At 40.8% G+C, this 25758-nt stretch overlaps 1 protein-coding gene across 4 annotated transcripts in view; it reads right to left on the minus strand.

Moving 5' to 3' along the window:
- The window catches only part of C8H1orf21 (chromosome 8 C1orf21 homolog), a 129469-nt gene that overhangs the window by 41167 nt on the left and 62544 nt on the right, over positions 1 to 25758 (minus strand). For all 4 annotated transcript variants that reach the window (XM_049809476.1, XM_049809477.1, XM_049809478.1 and 1 more), the window contains exon 3: positions 10365 to 10459. In XM_049809476.1, coding sequence (XP_049665433.1) covers positions 10365 to 10459 — 95 coding nt within the window. The remainder of the gene's footprint in view (positions 1 to 10364; positions 10460 to 25758) is intronic.

Genomic DNA, 25758 nt, shown 5'->3' on the forward strand with positions numbered 1-25758 from the left:
GGTCATTTAACTCCCGCTTGCTTTCGGCAGCCGCTAATGCAGATTCCTCTTTGGGGCTTTGGATCGTACTCACCCTAGCAGCTCTGCTGGCTGCATGAGATGCCACCTTTCTTGCCTATCACTCAAGAAGATGCATTAAATTCCACCCAAGAGAGATAGCCAACACAGATGTTGAGGTCTACTTTGCATTAGAGAGCTGTCAAGTGTCATCTGCTTTGCTGCATTTGAGATCAAACCAGCTGTCCCCAACCTCAGAAGACAGCATAAGCAATCTCCTCCCTAAAAAATGAACAAATCCCATCCTTTTATAATGGTCAGTCCTTGCCTTTAAATTTGATCTCTGAATCTATACAAAGCCATCGTAATTCAGTGCAAGCAAGCTGAGCTTCCAGCTACTAGAAACCACTTTAAAGATGCATTTCTCCATAAACAGCCCAGAGGATCAAAGTGTTGACACTGGTCAAAGAAACACAGGATAAAGGTAGGAGAGAAGGAAGCATCTGTCACAGGACCCCAGCCACTGCAGAGCATTAAATCCTGAGAACTGGGTGCTGGAGATCTTTTATGTACAGCAGACAACAATTCATTTGACTAGCTTCAAGTTTACCTGTTTTAACTGGTCTTTGAAGACATTAGTTAGGGAAATTCACAAAAGAAAACACTTTTTCCACTGAAAAAAATAGTCACAGTATAAACAAAGCAAAAATATGCTGACTGTAAGAAGGATTTGCCTGAAACCAACACTGAGTGTTGCAGCCCTGCAAGGGCACTGCCTCAGCTTCAGTAAATCAAAATTAATAAACCCAGTATTGGTTTGGGGTCTGAACCAGTCCATCCCACCTCTCAGCATCTTGAAACTTTCTTTTCCAGTTGCAATATTGTATTCAAACTAAAACCGAGAAATCATTAAGGCTGCATGGTTAAATATCTAATGAAATATCTATGGATAAATTTGCTTATTATTTCTGTGTACATCAATAGTCTGACATTAGCATCTCACCAGATATGTGTAAATCCTGGGCCCTACATTTTCTCCACAGCCATCTCAGTTGAAAGAGTCCTATATCTGAAAAGAAAGCTTCAGCAAACCCATATAATATTGTCTATAATTAAATGTGAACAGATGAAAGTGTGAACTTCTACCTCAACCCTATCAAAAGGAGACAAGAGGACAGAAGACCACAGCTCACCAGTGGTCAGCGGTACTCCCACCCGGGGACTCGCAGACTACCAGTCAACACAGCTGCCTGGATTTGCCAGCTTTATTGTCCAACAGCAACTTTTGATGATTTTCGGCATTTCTGTGTGTTCATTTCTGCCTGTATCTTGTCTTATTCTCTGTTCCAAAACAGCAGAATTAATAATTAACACCTAGCAGGCAATTGCTGAAAAGCAAGTACCAAAGCAGAGAGGATACAGAGAGCTTCTGTTGCTGACAGCTTTCAGTATCTTACTGCTCATCTTTCTTAAAGCTTCAGTTCCTCCAGTTTTGAGATGCTCAAACTCTTAAAAAAATAATAGAAAGAACAAAAAAGAATCTCAGCTCTAAAAAAAACAGGGGGGGGGGGGAGTCCCAGTCCTCACAGTCATGGAAGAAACACTTAAATAAAAAACTTCCAGAGCTTTATGTATAATGTTTTTAAATAACAAATTTTATATATAATCTATATATTTTGGTCAGCTGACTCACTTTCAAATGGCTGATGCTGGCAGCACCGCAACGCAGGCTTGTTTACCGCAACGTGCGCGATAAACTATTATAGGGAACAGTATACATTTCTATACCTCTTCCTGGAAAGCAGCATTGAAAGTTGCACATCCAGAACATACACTCAAATGCCCGTGGCCTTGATAACTTCAAGCACAGGGATGACGACAATGAGAGGATTTGAGAAATGCCCACAAGCTTGTGGCTGCTGGTGGGCCAGCATACTCGGGGCTATGGAGGGACATCGCCGTGCCCATTCCCCTGCCCCTGCCAGAGCTCACCACAGCAGCATCCTGCTCAGGCTTCAGATGCTGACATTTATAAACCCTGGATGACGTTGTGTGGAGAAGTCCGACACGTTTCAGCCAACAAGCAGCAATGCTTTAAGTTTTGCAGTTTAGGTCCTAGGTAGGACTGCTGTGAAAAAGGACTTCCTCGGCAAAGCAAATTTTCAGCCAGTGCCTAACAGTGAAGGGAGAGCAACTTGGCTGGACTTTTAAGAGGACCCTGAACAGAGGGATGCAGCTTATATTGGCAGGGGATTTCAAAACCAGCAGCATCGTTCACTCCCAAAAAGCAACCTTGCCATCACTGCTGACTCCTGTTTCACCAACAGCTCCATGTCCATCTTCCTTCTCAACAGCATCAGCTTTCCCAGAGAGGGGAAAAAACATCCCAGTCAGAAACTCACCCATTAAAATTACACAGGCATGAAAAAATCACAACCCGTATGGAAAATTATCTACTCCCACAAGTGATGGGAACACCTCTGCAGGTTTTGGAAGAATCCTTTACACTGATGATGTAGCTGATCCTGAAAACTTGCTCCTGACACCTGCCCAAAGCTCTTGGGCATTAGACCTTCATTACTATTTTTTTTTCCTAGCAAACATTAGCAAGACTGCAATTACATGTTGCTTCTGGACACTATTATTTTAATATGCTTAGAAAGAAATATATATATATATATATATTTAAGCTTTCTACTTTAAAATCACATCCATCAAGAGCCTGATAAATTTTATCATTCTACCTCTCAACAGAACACTATGAAGACTCATTCAACAGAGGATAAAGACCGAAACAGGGACCTGTCTGAAGAAATGTATCTGGAGCACAATTAGTGTGGATGTTATTTTCTGACTTGCTAAAACCGTTTTTAATAGTATCCACTTATTTTATGGATTTTAAAAAATTAAATACTAAAGGAAAAATTAATACTTCTTCCACCAAAATAATTTTTAATGGAATCCAGAAGAAAAAGAATATTAATACTCAGAGCAATCATTTACTTTGATGTCTAAATAATATGCAGTGACCCATAAGTGGAATGAGCTAAAACTGTCATAAATTCATTATGAGAAACCATTCTTTGAAGAATATCACTGCAAATTTGAAATAAAATGGGCAATATGAAAATGAGCTAATTGCATGGCATTTAAAATAGCTGGCTCTATTAACAATATCCTTTCTGTGCACTTCTATTTCAGCTTCAAATGCATTTCTTCCAAAAACATTCGAGGGGCTGGTTTATGAAAATTGAAATGTTGTAATTACTTAGTGCTGATAGCAATAGGGCAGCATTCATTTAGGATCTCAGACTTTGAAAAAAAACACACCAAAAACCAAAGGATGATTTTATGATTTTAATTTCCCTGGGAAAGGAACCTGGAGTATCTGCAGCATAAAATGCACTGATGAGGAGTGGAGGAAAATACATCCGATAAACAACTATATATTCCCAGGGGAATGTCTTAGGTATCATCTAATAAAAGTAAAAAGCAAAATTCCTCTTCACCGACTTGGGCACATCATTTGCTTTGCCCAGTCTGTCCCGGCACTGCTCAGAGCAGCTCTGCCTCGAGGAAACGACACCTTTGCGCCTGCAGCTGCCGGGGTCTGGGAGGTTGACAGGCACCCCAGCCTGCCTGCCTGCCTGCCTGCGGGGCGTGGGATGCTGCCTCCTTTATCCTAATGTGAACCCTGCCACCTCCGGCAGAAAGGAGTGTGATATTATGCTCGTCGCTCCTTCATTTAGTTACTTTTAAATTTTAATTCCTGGCTTTCATTTACTTACTTTTTCTGTAGCTGTGTTTTGTAGCGACAGCTTTTGTCCTGTGGTTTATTTCTTGAACTCGAGAGAGAGAGAGGAGCAGTCCAGATGGGGAGCATCTCTGCACTGGTCTGCGAGGAGCCTGTGGGACCTGTTTCCACAGATCTCCCTCGGGGCCCCAGGATTTGGCTGATGCAGCATCTAGGCAAAGTGGATGCCTCTCCTTATGGGAAAACATGTGGGGGAGTAGCCTTGCTTTGTACCCCTCAACTTCTCTGCTCTCTTTTCCAGCTCTCAGGACTACAGGAGATGCAATGGGTGGGCAGTCTAGCAGCCCCTGCACGTTATCAAGTCTCCATGCACATCTGGTGATGCTCACTTTGTCCTTTTAGTATTCTTATGCCCCAGGAACTGAAGAAAAAGGGCATCTCAATTTCTTTTTCCCTCCCAGGATGACCTAAGCTATACTTTTCGGTGCGGTTTTGTGCTTTTCTTCCTGCCTGGATTCCAACAAAGAGCCAACAATGTCTTCAAGCATTTTGTTGAGCTGAGGCTTTATATCTGAAAATAGGAGAAGGGAAAATAGAGCAGCAAGAGGCAGAGAAGTTAATAGTCTCTCCTTTATATATAGAAAGATATCTAGATATCCATCCTTGACAGTGGATAATGAACCAACACGATGCAATCATCCCAACACTCGTACCTGGAGCTGACACTGTGCCAGCAGGTGGACAGGGTCTCCTGGTTGATGCTGCATACAGCACCAAAAGCAAATGAGGGGTCAACACAGGATTTAACACACCAAAATTCTTCAGGGTAGACAAAACCAAAGAAAACCTCTTCTTTCAGAGGGCTTGAGGGCTGTCAGTCTTGGGCATTTCTGGTTTCTCTCCCCTTATAAGCAGAGCATGAGCAAGTTCTACCCTGAAATCATGTGTTTCGAAACATGCCATTGTTGCAAAATGATTTAAAATAAATAATTAGGAAATTACAGCCTGAAATGTTAGTACTGTAGTATACATTAATATGATACTAATTCTAATTTTTACAAAGCTCTTCACCAATGTACTACAACAGTGCTGTGATAAATATAGTTACACACTTAAAACATAGTAATTCAAAGCTTATCTAGAAATAGTAAGCAGCAGTGCCTTTAAACACTTTAAAGTACCAAATTAATTGTATTCCCATGCTTAAATTTGCACTTGTAGTATTTTGCATACATAGAAAAGAAAAAAACACAAATACCCCCAATAAATTTAACCCCAGAGAGTGGCAGCTAGCTTATTTCTTTTAGTTAGCTTATTTCTTCTTATTTATTTTAGCGCCTAGACTAGGCAGCTTGGCAATAGAATTAAAAAGCTATTTTCCTAAATAGATCTGGAATTCAGACATATGCCAATATTTGCATTACACATCACAAAATGTTTATGATTGATGTATCTATAATACATATTTTGCATACCTATTTAAATATTTATATTATGCACAATATCCTCACTTTCACATATTACATTTTATAGAGTTGTTAGTTGTTTCGTTCCTTATTTTCTGCTAGGCTTTTAATTTAATACATTTCATCTATCAGATACTACTGTCTACTTTTAACATATCACTGCAGAAAATGATAACTGCTGTTGAATACAGAGCCACAGAGACTGAGGTTTTGCAATACCAAGTATTATGGAGCTGAATGATAAATGGAGAACAGCAGCTGGGCTGAGAAGCTTGAGACACAGTTAGGAAATAACAGAGCATGCAAGGCTGACAAAAATTACATTTGCAGGTAAGTGGAGTGGAAATTTATACTTATTGGGGAAAAAAAAGAGTAAAACATTGTTCGTGTTATTAAAGGCGGAGTGAGAGATAGTAAGAGCAATGGAGAGAGGCAATCTTCTTCCAACTCCAGCAGGAATCTCAAGCTCTCACATGCAATTTCACTATGCAACTTCAGGACAAAACAGGGGATTATGCCCAATTGTTTGGAGGGTTTGGATAACAAAGAATAAAAATCCCATTAAGTAGCCTTTTGTGCTAATGCAGACCAGAAAAAGATTTCTATTAGTAGAAGTCACAAAAACATCTAAAAACTGAACTGCAATAAATATCAAGTTAACCACCTAACACAAAAAAAAAATAGCTTTAGGTATTTGATACTTTCAGAGGTATCTGTACTATTACAAACCATCTCAGAGGAAAACTGATACAGGTCATCAAGTTTGCCAAAGCAATGCTAAGCTGCACGAATACAACACTCCTTCTTATTTCACCTTTTCTGGCAATGAAATTTTACAATGGAAAGCCATTAGTGCTGCAAGAGTATGGAAATGAGGACAATTAAATTCGTCCTATTATGAATGTTAAATAGGCTGTTATGATTGTACTCTGTATATTTAACATGATGGTGTAGAGCTAAACAGTGAGTCCTTTCCAAACACAAAATTAATAGATCTTTAGAAACAGTAAAATGTGTTATTTATTCTGGTGATACCTGTTTGTAGCAGCTATGTTTTAGAGTAGAATTAGGCTTCTAAAATATTAATACTTCCTGATTTTTAGCATCTTAGCTTTCCAAAGTAACAAAACCAGGTATGTGACATACGTGATTAGCCACGATTAGCTTTTGTGGTAAACTCAAAGTTAGTAAAACTCTCTTTGTTTTGGAGAAGGCTTATCATAAAACCCTTAAACAACCCAGAGTCCCCCCCCCGAAAGATGGGGGAGAGCTCACCTCTGCCCCAGTGGGGTTTTGCTGAGCTGCTGTCGATCCACAGGGAGTTGAGGTTTAGTTTTGACACATGGGGGTTCATCACCTCACTTGGCATGCTGGCACCAAGCTGTACATGGAGACAGCATCGTCTTGGCTGTGTCTGAGCCAACAACCCTGCCTGAGCCTAGCCTGCCGGGGGCAAAACCAGTCCTCCTGCCTTCCCAGCCACAGCAACCAGGCCCCCGATAAACCATCACAGCCAGGCCTTCTGCTTCTGAATGCACAAATAACCATCACAGTTGCTTATTTACCTCCAGGAATAATAATACACTCGTGACCTTCTATGTGCAATCACACTTCATTTGAAAGTTAGCACAATTTCCATGTTTTCTGATATATATATATCTATATATCCCAACACTTGCAATTAAGAAATATATATAGTATACAGCACAAATTACTTCTTTCTTTCATCTATCTACTAGTTCTTTACAGATTTGACTCCAAAAGTCCCTGTTTTAGCTGAGCAGCTATTAAAGTGTGTGGTGCAGAGTGCCAACATGCAGTGTAATCCCAGGTCTCCAGCACCTAATCCTGCTACATCCCATTCCTCTCTGCAGTCTACAAGGATGTGTGACTGTCAGCTCAAGATTCTTCCCCACCAAGTGCAATGTGTCTGGCTTCATTTTGAGGATGGAGATCCCAGGCAGGATGCTCAGGAAGGTGCCAGGAGCCAGAGGTACCAGGAATGAAACCAGGACCAGAGAGATCCCAGGAGCAAGTGGAGAACTGGAGGAACAACCTGCATAAAGAAGTGAATCAGGCTGATGGATACAAAGGAACGCCAGGAAAACAGTAAGTGACTTCGCCAGTGTTTGAAACAAGCTTGGCTTTTTAATCTTTTCTTCCTTTCTCCCCTCCCCCCCCCCCCCCCCCCGCCCTTGTCAAGAGCCTACATTTCAATTCAAGGAGGCCTTTGATTCTGCCAGAAAATATCTTCACATGGAGCATCTTCTGTTTCACCTGGCACACAGCCCTAGCACAGCCATTCCCATTGTCAATACATCTTGGGAGTATATTTCTGCTTTACAATGTCAGCCTTGCTCAAGTTAAGAGCCCTGCTTATGCCTCAGGTTGAAGCTGAGAAGATGGTGATTCACTGACAGAGCCTCATCCCTCCCACAGATACCCACACTTGTACCAGCCCTTCCTCAGCTCTCTCCTTAAACAGAACAAAAGCCTGGGACCCTGACCACAGGACCCCAATACAAAATGATAATTTGCCTCATGTCTGCCATGTCCTCCCATTCTCTTTATCTACTTGCATGACCTTTTTTTTTTTTCCCCAGGACTCAGAAAACTTGCAACACCAAAGGCAGAGATGGCACCACATCAAAGAGCTTAAGTTACAAGTGAAGCGGTTTTATTTTCACTTGAGCAGAGATTTTTTTTTTTTAAGTGAGACTTCAAAATACCTTAAAAAAGTAACAGTGATGATAATGGGACCCCAAAATTCAGTGGCATCTGAATAACATAATTCAAGCACAAGTGTCAAATAACCCATACCAGAACAGTTCCCAAGGAACAGACTATAAAGACATTCAGGTTATACATCTCATCTGGGCCATGTTTCTGAAGGAGATGTGAATTAGCAGCCCTGTGACAATAAAGAAACATGGGATTAAGAAACAAGAGAGGAGGGAAAAGGGCTGGTCAATTCTCCCACCGCCTTTTCTTGTTAATAAAATTTCTGTTGCCTGGAAATGGCTGATGAGAAGACGGGATTACGTAATCGCTTGCCATCTTTTCACACGTTAAGAAAACTAAAGCCTGAGTGATGGGTAGCTTAACCCATCTCCTAAGCAGTGAACTAAAATATGTTTACTAAGGAGAACTCGAACAGTGAAACCCCTTTAAAAAATCCAGGAGTGACAAGCACTTGACAATTCCCAGGATTAAAAAGCTGCATACATTACAGACAACGTAATCTACTTATAGTAAGATGAGGCAAAGGAAAATAAAGCCTTTTTAGTGTGCAAGATGGTTTTTGTTTTAAAGTATATACATCCTGTCTGATTGAAGACTTTCTTATGTTATTGTCTTTTTTCTCCTGATAGATACGACAGAGAAGAGAGCTATACCAGCCCTCCAACTCCATATTAAGTTATGTTTTCCAGCAAACCCACTCCTCCCATCAAATGTGACCCGTCAATAATAAAATAATAAGCACTGTGCTGTAGAAATGTCTCTTCCTGAATTTAATCAGGCTAACACTTAAGTGCTACAAGAAAGCAGACACTAACAAAAGTGCAAAATATCTCTATTTAGTTTTGAATACAACTTCAGCGACTGTGTCACCTCAGCACACATAAGCTTTCCTGAACTATTTCTCATTGTCAATCAAGTGGCTTGTTACCTTCTGCAAATATTCTAATTTTAACTACAGCTGAAGGCTAGTTTAAAATTTAACCTGCTAGACTTTTTATGAAAAAAAACCCTGAGGATTGTGCTCATTCTTCCTTTTTCTGTGTTTACCAACAAAGTACTAGGGTCTCCAAAATGAGCAAAAAAATTCTTGCGGTCACACTTTTTCCAGTTCAGAAGGTGCTTTCACTGGTGATAAAGCTGTATGCACTGTGGATGCTGCTAGAAAAGGTGATATTCTCAGCAATGTTTCTGAGGCACTAAAAATCCCCAAACCCTGCTGCAAACTGAAGTTGTGCTTTCCACTGGAGCATCACCAGTGCAAAATTACAGGCGGCAAATATCTAACCTGGAGATTGAAGCAGAAATCGTGTTGCCTGCTGCTCAACCTCCACTTGAGCAATGAGGTTTAGGCCAGCAAAATAAACGCTGCTATTTGCTACAGGAATGGACGTGTAGCTGTGCAATGCAAGTACGTGTGTCTAGAAGATGGAATATAAAGTATCCAGGTTGCCCGGAGCTCACTTACATCTTAAGGAAAAGAAAAAAAGCTCAAACAGTGGATTTTTGTAGAGCTGCCCAATGACAGCAAAAGGCAAATCCTCAGCTGGTGATAATGGTTATGTTTCCACTGAACTCTGATGATGATGTTCCTCCAGTCTTACTGATGGAGGGAAAAAACCAAACAATCCTATGTGAAGAAAAGCTGCAATCAATGAGTGGAACCAGATGTGAAATTTTGCACCCATTATAATTGTGAGATGTCTTCAAAAAGTTAAACTGCACAAAGCCCCAGTCAACCAATTACAAAACATTCCTTCAGCTTTAGAAGAGAAGAAATGACTTCTCAGAAAGGCCAGAATGACTCAACTGTGATTTTTAAGCTGCTTCAACAGCATCCTAGTTATTTCAAGTAGTACTAAGACTTTACCTGAGATTTCCTTCCCGTAAGCGGAACTATGAGCCGGCAAGGTACTCAAATCAGGGAAAAAGAAACACACACAAAAAGATTCTTGTGACTGCTGTGTTATGAATATACTGCTTTTTCTATTCCAAACTACCTTCCCTGTGAATTTTAAAATATGTAAAACTAGGAAGCATAGAGCAAATAGTATCTAAATAAGTAGGTCATTTTCTCAATGGCAGTACGCTGCTGTTTTACTACCAACTCGTTTGCAACATAGACACATACATTTCAAAGTGCATATATTCGGACCCGCAAAGGAGGTGAGCAAGCATAGTTGTGGAAGCACTTGCTCCAAGATCAAGTGGAGCCTAATTCAGAAAAACAAGCAGGAAAAAGTCATATTTTGCACCTTCTATGCAAGCTTCACAGCGAGTTATGACATTTTGGAGAAAATCCTCTTGCTGTGTGTAAGCTGTAGCTTGAATGTGCTGCATGTTGCATATTTCATTACAAAAGCAGAGCCATGTTATTTCATTAGATAAGCGATAAGTTCAATCCTTACCAAGTTTTCTTGGTTCCTGGCTGCTATTTTCTGATCATCTTCTCCCCCATTTTTCATGTATTTGACCTCTTCCACTGGTTTGATCCTATACTCATCTGAGCACCAAGAAAAAAAAAAAAGAAAAAAAAAATTTTGAACCAGTGTAGTTCAACAGCTGGGGAAAAAAACAAACTAAAACCAAAACAGCTGACTAGAAAAGACCCTAATTAAGCAAAGCAGCTAAAAATTACATGTATATAGTTTCAAAAGCTTAAATGTGACTGACACCAAGGAAGTTTTTCCTGACTGAAGCTTCAGTAAGAAATTCCAGTTCTGGCTTCCAGAAATTTTTCAGTAGCTCTCTGGTCTAGTATAGTCATGGCACCACAAACGGGGAATGTTCAGTATGTACTCTCCCCCAGATCCCTAGTTTTCTGTATAATATGTTCAATACAAACAATTTCTTTGTTCCTGCATCCTCCCTAGATTTTTATTATCAGTGGGCAAACAAGCAATGTACAGTAGTTTGTACAGAGAAGAGTCTGCTCATGGATGTTCTGTGCATTGAAAAAACCTCTGAAAAGCAATGCTGGTGGAGGCTATTTAAAATTTAAGTAAAGAGCTAGAAACCGCCCCCCCCCAAAAGCCACTATTGGGTTTTTTTAATTTCATTTTTTCCTGCACTATTTTAACTGAGCTAAAGCAAAAAGTACACAATGCACAGTCATATAACAATTTCCAGAGAAAAGGTTCCCTGCTGAACCATCTTCCTCTCCCCACTCCTAACCCCCCGACCACTTGTCCTCGTTTCATGTGGGATAGAGTTAAGTTTCTGTCTAGTAGCTGGTATAGTGCTATATCTTGGATTTAGGATGAGAAGAATGTTGATAACACACTGACGTTTTCAGTTGTTGCTAAGTAGTGTTTATTCTAAAGTCAAGGATTTTTTCAGCTTCTCATGCCCAGCCAGCAAAAAGGCTGGAGGGGCACAAGGAGGTGGGAGGGGACACAGCTGAGGCACCTGACCAAAACTGGCCAGAGGGGTATTCCATATCATGGGACGTCATGTCCAGTATATAAACTGGGGGGAGCTGGCCAGCGGGGGGATCGCTGCTCAGGAACTAACTGGGCATCAGTCAGTGAGTGGTGAGCAATTGCATTGTGCATCACTTGCTTTGTATATTCCAATCCTTTTATTATTGTTGTTATTTTATTATTATTTTCTTCCTTTCTGTCCTATTAAACTGTTCTTATCTCAACCCAGGAGCTTTACTTTTTTCCCCCCAATTCTCTCTCCCATCCCACTGGGTGGGGGGGGAAGTGAGTAAGCGGCTGTGTGGTGTTTAGTTGCTGGTTGAGGTTAAACCATGACACCATTTTTCCTGCACATGAATGTTACCCAGATAGAAATCCAGCGTGAAAGTAAGTAATAAGAAAAGTAAGATTCCTGGTTTGCCCTTAATATTTATCAACTAGGCGTTTCAGCTCTTCAAATTATAAATTCCCAGTGCCAGTACAGAAATATTATCTAACATACATGTGCTATCCCACAGTAAACAGCCTCACCAAAACTTGAATAAAGGGGTTTTTTCCTTTGGTAGGACAAGAAGGGATTTGGTGATTATTCTTTCTAGCTCAGGAGAAGAGTGCTTACAGTACCAACACTGCCTTTTCTCAGCCCCTATTACAGCTTTTTGCTCCGGTTACCTTTGTAGCACATGAATCTATCAGAAAAACACCAAGAGTTTTGTACCCACACTCCTCCAGCCATGATGTATAATGCAGAAGAGAAACTTTACCCCATGAAAGTTGAAAATGTTAATACAAAACTAAATGAGACACAGTACACTGGGAATAAAAGGTAAAACCTGGGCAAATTAAAAGAAAACACACAAACTTTATTCTTTTTCATTGGGTTTTCAAGCAATTTATTTCACTTGCTAAGGGAAAAAGAAAACACAAATGGATTATTCTGGGTTACTGTATTGTTAAAAAAAATATATCAAAATTATTTAGAAGGAAGCTTGTTTTCAGAAAACTGTTAACCACAGAGTGTATAAGTTAAATAAGCTTAACTTTGAAAACCAATCTTTTTTAAAAAAAAATATAACATGGTTTCGCATTTTGCCTAGTCCATACTTATATGCCTTTTTTATTATAGAGTTTAAATAAAACTGTGAATTTATCAAATAGCAGCATCTCAGGTGCAGAGGCTCAAAAGAGATGAAGAATTTAAGACAATATTATTAGACTGGTAAGTGCAAACAACTTCTCTAAATTTCTTGTCTCTTTTTTAAATGGAATTTAGGTAATCTGGAGGTGACAATTCATAAAACCAAAAAGGCTGAACACAATAAAGCCTGAGAATTAGAAGTACTTGACTGACTGCAGCATCTAACTTACATTTTTCTCACTCCTTCAATGATCTCTGTTGTGATTAGCAATAAAACCCACATGCAGAAAAAGCATAAAACTCCCACGGTGGTATGTAGGGATTTGAACAGGAAAACAGATGAGAAAGCGAAAATAGCACAAAGGAACTTTGCACAACCCACAGCTGGTCCACATTAAATAGAAGAGAGGCATGTTCGACCCAGCCTTGTAAAAAATGAGTAAGGTATGGAGGTCCTGATGTTCAGTGGCAAAAATAACCTCTGAAACGTGTCTCCTGCTTATTCCAAAAGACTAATTGTGACTGAACACTGAGAACACACCCCGCACATCAAACCATCCTACACAGACTGCATGTAAGGGATGCTTCCTTGGAAGACATCATATCTTGTAGCAAGTGGACCAGTGCACTGATGAGCCCATGACTGATAATCAGATTTATATATGAAAGTTTGATAGAGTTCGATAGCAAGGAGGCAAGATGGGAAGGAGGAGTTTTGTTGGAAACTTAATTCTGTATTTCTTCTGTACTGATTGTAAGAGAATGCTGTCAAGCATTGGTGTTTGGGTGTATGAGCTAAGGACTTGCTGGTCCTGGCTTCCCAATCTTTATCATCACCATCATGACACATGACAACACTCTTGTAATTATTGCACCATTACTATTTACAAATTTATGCTGCTTTTACCGGATGAATAGAATAGAAGAGAACAGAACTATTTCAGTTGGAAGGGACCTACAATGATCATCTAGTCCGACTGCCTGACCAATTCAGGGCTGACCAAAAGTTAAAGCATGTTGTTAAGGTCATGGGCCAAATGCCTCTTAAACACTGACAGGCTTGGGGCATCACCACCTCTCTAGGAAGCCTGTTACAGGGTTTGACCACCCTCTCAGCAAAGAAATGCTTCCTCATGTCCAGTCTAAACCTCCCCTGGTGCAACGTTGAACCATTCCTATGCGTCCTGTCCCTGGATCCCAGGGAGAAGAGCTCAGCACCTCCCTCTCCACTTCCCCTCCTCAAGAAGCTGTAGAGAGCAAGGAGGTCGCCCCTCAGCCTCCTTTTCTCCAAGCTACACAAACCCAGAGTCCTCAGCCGCTCCTCACAGCACATGCCTTCCAGCCCTGTCACCAGCTTGGCTGCCTTCCTCTGGACACATTCGAGTACCTCCACATCCTTCTTAAACGGTGGGGCCCAGAACTGCACACACAGTACTCCAGGTGAGGCTGCACCAATACTGAATACAGCAGGATAATCCCCTCTCTTGACCAACTGGTTACGCTGTGTTTGATGCGGTTTGCCCTCCTGGCTGCCCCGGCACACTGCTGGCTCCTGTTGAGCCTGCTGCTCACCACCACCTCCAGATCCCTTTCTGCAGGGCTGCTCTCCAGCCACTGCTCTCCCAGTTTATACTTGTGCCCAGCAGTACTCCATCCCAGGTGCAGAATCCGGCATTTGGACTTGTTAAACTTCATCCCATCAACCATAGCCCGATGCTCCAATCTATCTAGACCCCTCTGCAAGGCCTCCTGTCCCTCAAGAAAGTCAACAGCACCTCCCAGTTTGCTATCATCAGCAAACACCCTATGCATTCAACTCCTGCATCCAGATCACTGATAATCATATTGAACAGCACTGGCCCTAGCACTGAGCCCTGAGGAACACCGCTGGTGACCAGTCGCCAGCCAGATGGAGCCCCATTCGCTACAACCCTTTGAGCTCTGTCCTTCAGCCAGTTCTTCACCCAGCGCACCGTGAACCCGCTCATCCCACAGTTGGACAACTTGTCCAGAAAGATGCTGTGAGGGCCTTACTAAAATCCAGAAAAACTACATCTACCGCCCTCCCTTCATCCACTGGGTGGGTGACCTTATCATAGAAGGATATCAAATTAATTAAACAGGACTTTCCATTTGGGAACCCATGTCGACTGTGCCCAATGATTGCATTATTCTTTACATGCCTTTCAATAGTACCCAGTATAATCTTCTCCATAATCTTCCCAGGAAATGAGGTAACTGAGGTTAGACTAACAGGTCTGTAGTTCCCTGGGTCCCTCATGCCCTTTTTGTAGGCTGGAGTAACACTGGCTAGCTTCCAGTCAGCAGGGACCTCCCCAGGCTCCCGAGACCTTTGGACAATGATCGAGAGGGGTCCTGCCGTAACACCCGCTAGCTCCTTCAGTACTCTGGGGTGAATCCCATCAGGGCCCCACGGACTTGTGAACATTCAGCCGATACAGCTGGCCTCTTACAACTTCAGTGTCCACAAGTGGAAAGTCACTGTTCCCACACTTGTGGTCCTCCAAGTCATGGGACCAGGCAGCCCAAGGTCTATCAGCATTATTAAAGACTGAGGCAAAAAACGCATTCAATGCCTCTGCTTTTTCCTCATGCCTATTAGTCAGGTGAACATCTTCAACCAGTATTGGTCCAATGTTTTCTTTAGACCTCCTCTTGCTATTAACCTCAGTGGAGATCTCCCTGAATCGTGTAGGATTCATAAAGAGAATAGATGTTAGAGAACCTGTGGACAGAGTCAGGCCAGGTGAGGGTAAGGATTATGATGTGGACATAGGACAATTAAGGAATACTTGAGCTGCCCAGGCAGCTTGTTCCCACTCTTTGTGGTTATGCGAATTTCTAGGCCACGCTTCCTTTCCAGCTTCAGCTCCACACGAGTCTTTTTAGAGAACATCATCAACAAAAGTTCTCAAAAACGTAATTTTAAATTCACATTTAACATGGGCACAGATCCTTCAAATGATGCATCGTTTGCCAGATGCATCAAGCAGCCTTGAAATGGTGGCAAGGAGCTTTAAGCAGATTTCTTGTGTAATATCCACAGATATTTACAACAGTGTTAGTAAATCTGCTTCCCCCCAGTACTTTGCTTATGAATACAATAACTATTCAATGATCTGTGCAGCATAGCACAGTTGGCATTACTCTTCCCACCATCCTACCAACTGCAGAAAAAGTGCAGACGCCTGGACAATTCATGCCTGAGACATGCAGCAGCAAGAAAGTTTCCAAATATAAACCAGTCATTTTTCATTACATTTTCAGGACAAATTGAATACACCACACCAACTAGCAAGTCTTACTTCAGAGAAATCCACCTTCTCCTTAGGAGAGTACAGATAAAAGAAATTCAAGAGGTCAAAGTAGAAGATGCCTGCTTCTGTAGATGTTAGCAGAATTACTCTTTTAATAGAAAGTGTCTTACAAAATTAATAGTGTCACGGCTCTATTATATGGTGTGTGTTTCGGCATGACAAATCTCTACTTGTATTGCAAAAAGCAATGTAAATTTGACACAATCTAAAACTGACGACCTGCCTTAAAGGCCAAGAGACTACCTCTTGGGGATGAGACGCATTAAGAAAGAAGCAGGCTGAGTGGCCAACACCCAGTCTTCAGTCCCTAAATAAATGATTAACAGACAGGAGTGCCAAGCAGCTAGCAACTCCATCAAACCCCCATGTTTTGAGCAAGTGGTGCATGCACCATCATCAGACAAACAGGCAAACACAGCACTGGCCTGTGGAACGTGACAAACCTAATTTCAGTTAATGGGAGCAGAAGAGAGGACTGAGCCATGAACAATTGTTTTATCAGATTACACATAGAGATGAAGGGACTGGATCAGCAATGGTAAGTTTGAAGCAACACTATTACTCATAAGCTGTCATAATTTCCTATCATAGACAAAATATTTTCCTTAAAATAGGGAGCAAAATACAACATATTGGCAACATTAGCTCATATTGAGTAGTCACTTGCTGGAAGCAGGTAAATAGATATGATTCCACTTTCAAAGGAGGAAAAAACCAGCTAAGTAATTATACTGCCACAGAAAGAAAAGGGAGGAATATCCAGCTGACTACAAGCCCTACAGTTTCCCAGGTATGAGGTGGCATATCTGGAAACAGCCACTTTCTGAACTAGCCACGGCACTAAGGAAAAACCCCACCTCTAACTAATTTCAATAGTCATTTAACTAGGCTGCTTAAATATAAGTAACTGCCTGAATCACAGATAAAATGTTGATATTTATATTTGCAACCTTCTTTCTATCTGAGGAGAAAGACTAAATTTTGCTCAGAGGTCTCCCTCTAGCATTTACAGTACTCAATGACACAAATTTTACCCTTCACATTCATGTTGAGCCCCCCCCCCCCCTTTATTTTCCCGTGGATCAAGCTAAGCTGTAAAATCTCTTCATTTTTATGGGCCTGTCACAAGTCTGTTCAAGTGGAGACCTGACATGAGAAATGCAGAACAATTCCTGAAAGCAATGGTACCTGTCAATATTTTAGCACGTTCCCAGCTAAGACTGTTGTTGACTGCAATGAGCAGTCAACCAAAAGGGCAACCAGAGGGTGCAAAGGAGAAGGTGGTAGTGAGCAGCTTAGCTGGGGAGGACACTGCTAGTTGGCGTAACAGAGAAGAAATGAGTCTGATGCGTAACACCTTGCTCTTCACAGATAAAACAACGGTCATTATTTCAAATACACTAAATATAGCAATTAAATTCAAATAATTATTTGCAGAAGACAGGTCTTGCACTATATTATGTTATTATTGGGAAGACACAACTACATACAGACTTTTTTGACTAGGTGAAGATAACATTTATCTTTTCTAGATATGGTGTATATATATAAGATAGGGTGTTCAGAAACCACAAATTCTGAGCTATTTATAAGATTGTTCTTGTTCTAAAGTTACTGTCAGGATGAAAGCACTGCAAATGCAGAAGAATGTGTGTTTAAGCAACAGACAGACCATGAAATATGTCGTGGGGTGTATGGTCATTAATGGCTTTAAGTGAATATGAAAATTAAAGACAGGTTGGAGGAATGGGCCTTTGATGCCTTCCCTAAAGGTAACACCTTTAGGTATTTGCTAAAAACTGATAACCAGGTTTTGCCTCGTAAGGTAAGAGTTGGAATTGAAAAAGTAAGGGATACTAAATTCACCTTTTGATTTTTACATTCTGATTTCTACTAAATACAGCTTTTTGAGATATTTTGGTCTGAGCGATCAGAAACGAACCCAGAGAAATCCTGAATCTGACTGAGATCAAGTAGGACCTAATTAAGTCTGACAGTCAACAAGACCTTTAAAACTGTAAGAAGTTCAGGATAAAGCAAATTATACAAAGTCCTATGCATATTTACCTTGCTCTACCTTGCTAAAGAGTAATATCTTTTTTCTTTTTCCTAAATACAGTCTTACATCAAAACCAAAAGTGAAACATCTTTATGCTGCTTTCCTGTGCAAAACTAAAAACTGAGTAGTGAATATGATAAAAGTTTTAGGACACTATCACTCAGTGTGTGGTATAACATATATAACAAGAAATACATCTTTATATTCCTTTCACATGTAAAAGTAAAAACCAAGTATTGTCTTCCATTGTGTGGTATATTATATAAAAAGAGAAGATTTCCAACAACACAAATGGAGGAGGAATGGGTTTACAGGACTTTTGCCACAGCAAATACTGAGTTGAAGAGAAGCAGCCCAATTGGACTGAAAGAAAAACAACATAAGTCAACCACAGACAAAAGACAGAAATATTGTTGAGTATAACACCCACCACAAAATCCATCACAGGATATAAACCAGAAAGCAGAAACGCCTCTAGCACAAAACTCTTTGGAAGGGCAAGGGATGAAGAATTTTTAAGTTGAATATGCTGCAAAAATTCTCAGTAGGCAAATCTTATGAATGAAGGTCTCCATCTGGAAACAGATAATTCTGCTCAAACATGTCACTCGGTTGCCATGGCAATGTGACAATGAAAAAGTGCACTCATTAATAATGATTTCAGTGATAAATGAATATATCAACTTATAATATTGAAACAATTACTAGATATGGGGAAAAAAGAAAACTGTGGCTGTTCCTATGAGAAAAATTTCTTCAGTGCTTCCAGACATCACTATAAGTGCCATTACCACAGCAACATCGGTAATGTCGCTATTTCTGGCTCAGTTAAAGAAAAACAACACCAGAAAAAAGTGTAACTCCATCAAATATATCTGGACCCACTGTGACTTTTGGAGAAATCTTCTGTCAAGCATCAAGTCTTTAAAAAAATAAAATAAATAAATAAATAAAACGCTGATTTACATTGCATTCACATTTCAGACATCTAAGGACGAACAGATTTGGCTCTGCTGTCATCAACAGGGACAATGGATGAGCCTCTCCTCTATTTTTAGTGATGTATCAAGTTTCAGACAGGAGGTAAGTGGTACTTCAGTCACACCACCAAGAAGAAAGTTTCTAACCACATCTGCATCTTCCTGTATTCCATATTTTTCTTTAGTATCTCTTTCCTTTCTATTGAAGGACATGCCAAGATTTATCCTTCATCCATAATAAAACACATGTCTATTCTGTAAAATATGAACTTTTTGTTTAACAAATTTTTCTGTACCATACTTATTTCTGCCAGGTGTGGAAAGTACTCCTACTGCTGTGACCACGAGGAATGCCATGGATCAAAGATTCACATGCTCTCTACTCTCAAAGACTTGAAAGCTAAAAGCTATATTTAGATAAAGGACTGAATTGCTCTTTCTAAGAATATTTGTTAAAAATCCTAAGAGATTTTGATGCAATTTAACTGAAACATATAACAGCAAGTGAGCCACTTAGATGCTAAACACAAAACGTGCCAAATATCATCTACAGTGCCCTTGCAAAGGAGGAATACTCTGAGCTCCACAGCTACACTGGTAGGACATGAGCAGTGGTGGGCTTAACTCTTGAAAGAGCCAGGCCAGACATCAGGAAAAAACTTTAACCGCATGGACAGTGAAGGAGTAGAATTAGAATTAGATTGCTTGGGTGGCTGCAGTTTCCATCATCAGAGCCATCAGCCTCAAGTGCCACAGGTTAAAGTCCATAGTGTTGTAGAGCACAGGAGGGATGAGATGAGCTACTCAGATTATTCCAGCTCTGTTACTGTATGTGGGTATCAGCTGCCTGGATACCAGAAGAAGCTATGTCAAAGATTCAAAAAAAGGTTAACCATTAGAGAAAGAAGTTGCAAAAATCCTGTTTCTCCAACTAAATACTAGGTAATGGAGAACATCTAAGTTATCTTCTTAGCTCCAACTTCAAGCACTCAAAGAAAGTAGCACCTACATGGTTCTTTTGATTCTACATGGTTGTTTCGTTTGTGACTTAATTGCTGAGATTCGCAGCTGTGGGGGTGCATTTCTAATCCACCTGGATATGGGTTGAGAGTGAAATTTCACTGGAGATCAACCAGCTTTGGGTGAGCAGCCCATTGTCTTCCTTCATCAACCCTCAAAGCTATCAATTCACAGGCAATTCTAGATCCTAGTGATCATGTTGTTTTTACTAACATGAACTAAATAGAAAAAACAGCTTAGGAAATAAGCCAAGTAATTTTTCTCAAATGTCTATCTGAAAATGCTCATTCACATTTCCCAAATGAAGTTACCTCACCTTAATCCAATCCAAAATACAGCCACTGCTGGAAGCTGAGGCAGTGGACACCACCAGATATTAAACAGAAAACAGGTGCACAAACAACACACCAATTCTGCCAACAAAATATAAATCATCTGACAGAAAAGCTGTTTAAATATCGAAATGTACTACACAGATCGCAGCACATCAGGAAAGACCACCCTCAAGTATTTTTTCTTCTTCCTACACAATCCTAACACGTGCCTAAGGAATGCTACCTACTGCTTCTGCACAAGGCAGATGTGACTGCTAGAGTTGGTTTTTTAGGGGAAAAAAATGAGATTGAGACATTCAGCATAATAAAAAACAGACCCCATGTGGAGGACTTCGGCAGTATTGGAAGGACACTTGCCCTAAAGCTAGACAAGACAGGGGTAGCTCTTCTCTAAACTATCAAGCAGTTCCTACTACAGCCCTGTGTCACATCCAGTGCTTTATGAAACATTAATTCCCTCAAGGATGATGCTTACTTGAAAAATTTTAGCAAATTCCCTTCTACTTTATCAGACTACCTTTTTCCAGGCCCAAGTCATGACAGCTTTCAAGTGTTCCCCTGAGGCCAACACGTTTGACAGGAACACAGCTCCATTAACTTTCATGGACATCATCTCGATCTTTGCTGTTGTAGAAGCACAAAGCCTCATATTGCCATATTAACTCATCCTTCATTAATGCTGTCAGAAGTTTCCAGTGCTGCAAACTGCTTGCAGCTCTTGATCCTTTGGGCATCTCTGTCTTCTCCCACCAAAGGCCCAGGCTGACTTCTGCCAGTGGAAGAAGGTGTCATTCCAACACCTGAGATGCTGCTGCTCATCAAGTGCCTCAGTTTACGTACCTTGGGTTTTCTGACTTCTTTTCTCTCTGATCTAATAAAGTGCCAGATAATAATGAAGCCATAATTTAACTCCCTTGTTTCCATAGGTTTAATTTTTTAATTTGGTACCCAACTTGCAGAGACACACTGCTGTACACAGGAGATGTGCAGCTGTATCAAGGAGGTCATTACTTGGTTCCTTCTACTACTTGGTTTCTTCTTGGTCAAAAAGTTCCCAAAGCTACTCTACATTTAGACTCTCACACAGTCTAAGTACTGCGAAAACTATAGCTGTACGTATCATTTTCTATCACATTATGCATAAAGGATCATGTTAATTAACCTTGCACCAGGGGCACAGGCCCACTACAGTCTATCTGCTAGGTCTACCTTAGTGGTAGGTAGATCAGAGTAGTACTTTGGCAGGGGGGAAAAAAAAATAAAAAAAATATATATATACACACACATACATATTGGTGTGCAATCAATAGAGTTGTTTTGTGGGAAGTATTTTTTCCATAGATTCCTGCTTCATATGCAATCTCTCTACTAACACTATATGGAAAAAAAAAAAAAAGACAACTCACCATGGTTTGCACAACTGGCTTCCTTGCACGCAGGCCATCCCCGCTGGGTCTACAGACTGAGGCGGGAAGACAGTTCACTGATCAGGATAAAACCTAAATCTTCTCCTGCTCTAGCTCAGACTTCCTCCATGCTCCTCAGGGTTAATCTCTTTAAGTGAGAAGTATGGGAAGATGCATGAACAAGTGGAAGACACTGAGTACCAAAAACCACTTGAAAAACAGTTCTTGAGGACAAGAGGGCTCATAGATGTGTGTGCGTGTGGTAGGGGGAGGATCAGAAATCTTAAAAGCCCCTGGACCCATGAAGGAAGGCAATGCTCTGCTGCTGCTCTGCTCCACCATGGCTCCCTGACAAGAAGGTCAGGGACCCTCTGGCCAACTCCACCAACAAAACCCTCCAGCCAGGTACACACTGCCAGCAGCTGGTTCAGTCATGGGGAAACGTACCACAACCTTAGAGGCCATTTCATTACCTCAGAAAAAGACTTAAGAAAACAATCTCAACATCCTAAAATCCAGTTACTGCTAAACACACAATTTCTGCCTTGCTTGTACTGTCTTTAATGATACAATCTCCAGATCTTTTAGACACCCATTCATATACAGGATCTGAGGAAACTCCATATATAAGATGGTATTGAAAAAACAGCCACGTGATCGTATAATTACAGACTTTCGCGCACTCATCTGTAATTAAGAAGCCAAAAAACAGTGCTGGTGGTGTGCACTCATAACTATCTTGCAGCTACCCAGATTTTTGCTTGCTGAAACTATGTAACTCTCTCTCCATATATACATATACACACACACACACTTTTTTTTACCCTTTATTTTATTTTTTTTATTTAATTAGCACATAACTTTGAGCCAGACACCAGGTTGTTCAAAGGAAACGATTTCTCAGGTGGAGGAGATTACAGCCACAGTGCTCAGCAGGAAGGATACTCAGCAAATGTAATTATCTAGCCCACTAAAAAGATCAAATTGAGAAATGAAAGCAGGAGAGGAAACAAACAGCAGAGAGAATAATTAAAGGAACAGACAGGAGGAAAACAAAGGGTCTCTGCCTTGAAAATATTGCTGTTCGTAAGAAGACATCAGGTAGGTTTTTGGATTGCACAATCCTGCCCCAGCATCCCCAGACCATGACGGGAGCAGCACAGGGCCTGCCCTGCACAGGCCTCCCTGCATCTTGAAGGAGCTGGAAGTTCAGCATTTCCAATCGCTTACTACATTTGAACACCACAAACTTATTTTTGAACAAAACTGTGCGACCCTGCCTTGAAGAAAACACTTTTTGCCACTCAGAAACTGCAATAGCAAAGCTTGAAGAACTGGCTTTGCTGCCATAAACCTCTTCGTTGTGGAAGGGAGAGACAAGAGAGAAGAGGAACGGCAAGGGAGCAAACCTGCAAATGTAACATAAACCACAACACAAGAAGGGCTAAACCTTCTCCTATGATCCAACTAGGTGGCAAAAAACTAGAAGCTTGTAGGCGGTGATGGTAAGTCCTCCTCGGCTGCGGAGGAGAGGCAGGCGCCATCCTCCCTCTCCTCCAGGTCACATCCTGGAAACTGTCTTGATACCAACCCAAAAGTTGTCACCGTGGCCAATCTAGACAGCACAGCACAGCCAGGTCAAAAAAGCTACTTCAGCTTCATTTTACTGCTCCATTTTTAAATTCTCCCTTAGAAAGGGGGAAAAAAACCCCAACCACTAAGCACTAAATATTTAATTCTTTTCAGGTTTTTCAACATCATTAATGAAACTCCCAACCTCTGCTGACTCTCACCCAGCCGGCACCTGTCTACATACTCCACTGCAAAACATTTATTATTTTAGCACAGAATCTGTCCGGGACTCTTCAGATTCCAGAAAAAATACCTAACTGACCATTACTGTGAGCATCCCTTGTACAGCAATGAAGGTCCTGTTCCTTACAGCCCCACTAACGTATTGACCAATTGCTCTAGACACCAAAAGCTCACCTGAACTAAGCTGCCCCAAGAGTTCCCCGAAAGAAAAAGAGTCATTATCACTCCACACCCCCCAAATTCCTATTATTGCAAATACATGACAAGGTGTCTTCAGTTTCCTTATCAATAAAAAAGCCAATTCCTCTTTACTTAAGAATTAATGCCATTCTCAATCGGTCTCAATATTAAATGAGATTGGTGCCCTGCAACGTCTGACTCAAAATGGATTTTCACAACCTTTCTGGCATAGTACCTTTCTTCTATTAATATTAGTCTATCAAATTTTCACTGCTCATGTACCTCAAAGAATATTTGTAAACCAACAGCTATTTCATTTTTATTAATTGCATTATGAAAGGGACAGAATAATTATCCAGGACCAGTAACGTACTGGAGATTCATGATAATCACAAATGTCCCCTCATTGCTGGTAGTTCTGTAAATGAAGAAGGGAGGGGCGTACTAATGAAAACTTGATTTATAAAATACAGCACACATTTCCAGATGCAAAAGATATAAAAGTTAATTATATTACTTTACTTACAGGCCATCCGAACAGCTACAAAATTAGCCTATAGGAAAGATTAATATTTTACTCTGGTTACAATGTTCAGAGTTAATTTCTTATCTCTGAAAGATGCCTACTTCCCTGAGCAGCATCCGTGTTGCAAAAGCTTTATCTAAAGCCCCGAAAGCAAACACCTACCACCCACATGCACCAATGGAGGCACATCGCTCAAGCAATCAACAGTAACGATGAAAACACCCTAAGAAATTCCTGGAACCAGAGCAACACTGGGTAGCGAGGGATTGCCTGGCTCACAGCCCTGTCCACTCACAGGAGATGTCTGGTTTAATATCTCCATCTCACCATATATGCCAAGCCACAAATTAACTCCCCAATTCTCTGCAGCATGTAGTCAGTGCTCTTCCATGCCGTCTCGTATCATTAACAATCTTCTCCCTTGTCCCTGCTGTCATCACGAACATAACCTGTTTATGAGACTAGAAGTACTCGTCCCCATTTGCTGCCTGCTGTCTTGCAACCACATCAAAACCACTCCGTGCAAATAATACATGAACATGCACATTTAGGGTATGCTGGAAGCGCAAAGATGACTGGGTAGAAAAGAAAAGAAAAAAATTTTAAAAAGCTAGTGATTTTCCATGCCTCCTCCCCTTTCCTTTGGGCAACACTTTTAAAAAGAAAGCAAAATATCAGTATGTGAGAAAAGGAAGTTTTTAATAATGGCTAAAAAAAAATAGAATAATCAAAATAAGAAATGTGTGCTCAGAGCACTTACATTAACAAGCACTTTCAGCCTAAGAAGATCTCAAGATCCACCCTGTTCCTACAGTTACAAATTCGATATATACTTGATGACAAAGTACAGGGAATAAAATGTATGTAATTTTAATAAATACAACCTTTAAAACAATTTAGGAGACTTTCATGAAAAAAAACCTACACCCCCTTTTTTCCCCTTGAATAGACCAAGATCATTCCTGAAACCATAAATCCTGAGACAAAGGTGACTTCATGCTATTTCCCAGTATTGGAGAACACGTAGTGCTCTGTGCCTCTATCGCCTGAACAGCCCCTTGCAACACTCACGTTACAAGAACAGAAAGGAAATATATAATTTAAGAGCACCCTAAACCTGATCCTTTTTGCCAAAGCCCCCCCCTCATACAGATAAGAAGAAAAGGTGTGTGGCAGGGCACGATTACACCCACCCAGCAGAAGCCAGGCTTTGTTTTTTATAAGTCCATGAGGCAGCAATCTCAACATTTCCAAATTTTCCAATTTTTGGGGGCGCAAGCTCAAGACAGAACACTGTCAGTCTTGGGCCTCAGAGCAATTGCTGTGTTATAGGATTTATTTAAAATACCCACTATGTCTCAGTGTTTTGGAGAAGTACCCAATGGAAAAATGCCTCCTACATTAGCACATGGATGTTGCGCTCTAGTCCGAGCACATAGGACAACGAAGCATTTCGGCAGCTTTTTAGAAACTGAAGTTTCACAGCAGCTAACCTGTAAAGGCATCTTTGGCTGTGCATGTGAGGGTACACAAATACTTACCGGTCAGGTATCTTTTCCTTGTATTTGACAGGTATTTCTACC

Source organism: Accipiter gentilis, chromosome 8 (assembly GCF_929443795.1).
Source record: "Accipiter gentilis chromosome 8, bAccGen1.1, whole genome shotgun sequence".
NCBI classification, from domain to species: domain Eukaryota; kingdom Metazoa; phylum Chordata; class Aves; order Accipitriformes; family Accipitridae; genus Astur; species Astur gentilis.